The 2,655-nt window shown below is 46.0% G+C and overlaps 1 protein-coding gene across 2 annotated transcripts in view; it reads right to left on the bottom strand.

Moving 5' to 3' along the window:
* Nucleotides 1-2,655, bottom strand: part of TENM2 (teneurin transmembrane protein 2) — a 517,874-nt gene that overhangs the window by 114,328 nt on the left and 400,891 nt on the right. For both annotated transcript variants that reach the window (XM_021710791.1, XM_021710790.1), the window contains one exon: nt 1,729-1,875. In XM_021710791.1, coding sequence (XP_021566466.1) covers nt 1,729-1,875 — 147 coding nt within the window. The remainder of the gene's footprint in view (nt 1-1,728; nt 1,876-2,655) is intronic.

Genomic DNA, 2,655 nt, shown 5'->3' with positions numbered 1-2,655 from the left:
TGTAGTTCCAGCTACTTGGAAGGCTGAGACGGAAGGATCGCCGGAGCCCAGCAGGTCGAGGCTGTGGTGGCCGGGAGCGGCCACTGCACTCCAGTCTGGGTGACAGAGTGAGACTCCAACTCAAAAAAAATAAAAATAAAAAAAATTTCTAAGAGGGTAGAGCTTAAGTGTTCTTACTACAAAAACAAAAACAGAAAACTCAAAACCGAAAAAGAAACACCCCAAACAATAATAATAATAATAAAGGGAGTGGAAATAAATTTTGGGAGGTGATAGTTGTGTTTATGGCCTTGATGGTGGTGCACAATTATCCCCAAATTTGTTGAGATGTATACAGTAGTCCCACCTTATCTACAGTTTCACTTTCCACAGTCAAATATGGCACAAGATATTAAAGGGAAAATTCCAGAAATCAGCAATTCATAAGTTTTAAGTTGCACTCTGATCTGAGTAGCCCAATGAAATCTCTCACCATCCTGTTCTGCCCCACCTGGGACGTGACCTTCCCTGTGTTTGGGGTATCCATGCTGTAGACACTAACTGACCATTAGTCACATAGCAGCTGTCTTGCTCATCAGATGGAAAAAACATAGTGCACCTAGGGTTTGATGCTATCCAGTTTCAGGCAGGCACTGGGGATCTTGGAACATATTCCAGGGGACAATAGGAGAATACTGTACATTAATACACAGCTTTTTATATGTTAATGACACCTCAGTAAAGTGGTCTAAAAATTTTATAGACACTGAAATTTGAATTCCACATCATTTTCGTATGTCATCAACTATTACTCTTTTTTTTTTTTTTTTTTTTTAAGTTGGAGTCTCACTATCTCCCAGGCTGGAGTGCAGTGGCACACTCACGGCCACCCAGCGTGTACCTGCTGGGCTCCGGCGATCCTTCTACCTCAGCCTTCCAAGTAGCTGGAACTACAGGCATGTGCTACCATGCCTGGCTAATTTTTGATTTATTGTAGAGATGAGGTCTTGCCAAGTTGCCTGGGCTGGTCTCGAACCCGTGGCCTTAGGCAATCCACTCACCTGGGCCTCCCAAAGTGCTGGGATTACAGGCTGAGCCACCGAACCCAGCCAACTATTATTCTTTTTAAGATTTTTTCCCTCCAACCATTAAAAGTGTTAAAACCTCTGGGCGCGAGCCAATTTTCGTATGTGGGCTATAGTTTGCTGACTACCGGTTAGACCACAAACTTTGGAGCCACAGCTGAGTTTGGGTCCCGATTTTACTACTGCTGGTTGGATTATCTTGGAAAAGTTACTTCACTCCTCTCTAGACCTGGGTTTCCTCATCTGTAAAGTGATATCTCAAAGGGCTATAAGGATAAAAACACACATTGCTTACGACATCCAAGCACAGTGTGAGGCACAGGCTGTTATCACCATTGTCAACAACGGTAGCACTCAGCTCTGAAACGTCTGGCATGACCAGCCGCACCACGGGCAGCGCCAGGGCCCAGTCATCTTTCTGTGGCAATGGTACCTGGGAACTTAAGGCCAGCATAAACCCCAGTGCCTCCGGCCTGTGTCTCCAGGAGTCCCCACTGATATAAGGATGCCCGTTCTCTGCCGCATTTGCTTCAAAGGAAATGTTACAACACCATTTGACAGTAGCGTAGGGAAGGTCTTTCAGAGGAAAAAAAAATGGCTCATGACGAAAGCATATACAACTTTCTGCCCTTAAGGGGCTGGGAATGAGAAGAAGCTTGCTCACCTCCCTCATTATCCTTGTTATCAGCGCAGGAGGTTTCCATGGCAACGTTGCATCCGGGCCCTCTCCAGCCGGTCTGGCAGACACACTGCCAGCTGTTCTGACCCAGTGTGCATCTCCCGTTACCGTTGCACAAGTCAGGGCAGCCATCTGGTTGGAGAAATGGAGAGGATGAGAAGGAGGGACGAGGGTTGCGCTGGGGAGGCAGGGGAGCCATGCAGAGGGGAGCAAGGCTGCAGGACAGCCACTGGGCCAGCCTCACAGTGGGGCCCGCGCCTGCCTTCTGGAGAGTCAGGGAAGCAGGCGACACATGCAGTTGCCAGACTGAGTGGGGTTGCGGATGCAGGGGATCCCTGATGACAACTGACCTGGGTGGAAGGGTCAGAGGCAACCTTCCCAGAGCGGGGGGTTCAGTGCACGTCCCAGACAACTAAACCAGCGCTGAGCTGACAACCAGGCTAGCTTGACTGTCATTTCCAGCCAGTAACTCACGACTGATGCTACCTCAAAAAATGCCTTTCTTTTCTTTTCTTTTTTTTTTAGAAGTGCCTTCTGCAGAAGAAAAAATTCTCTATCAACTCAGGATGGAGGGAGGCAGAGTGCCTACCATCTTTCAGTATTTTGAAGATCTATTTACATACAGTTATCATGAGCTTCTCATGACCGAGAACTGGATGGCTCTGCTGGGCTATTTTCATACGATTGTCCAGATACTATTTAGTTTTAGGTAATATTTAGTTAAGAGGCCCTTAAAAATGTTGACTGCTTATCACTGAACCTATTTATGGCACAATTTAAAAATACCACAGGATCTGAAGGCTGTGGAAGTAGGTGCTGGGTGCCATGAATTGAGAAAAGATGGGGGGGAATATATATATATATATATATATATATATATATATATATATATATGCATACATATATATATAT

The sequence above is a fragment of the Carlito syrichta genome, unplaced genomic scaffold, assembly GCF_000164805.1.
Source record: "Carlito syrichta isolate Samal-C Ts95f unplaced genomic scaffold, Tarsius_syrichta-2.0.1 Scaffold301542, whole genome shotgun sequence".
Lineage (NCBI taxonomy): Eukaryota > Metazoa > Chordata > Mammalia > Primates > Tarsiidae > Carlito > Carlito syrichta.
The sequence above is the reverse complement of the archived record's forward strand: the minus strand, read 5'-3'. Positions and strand labels throughout refer to the sequence as shown.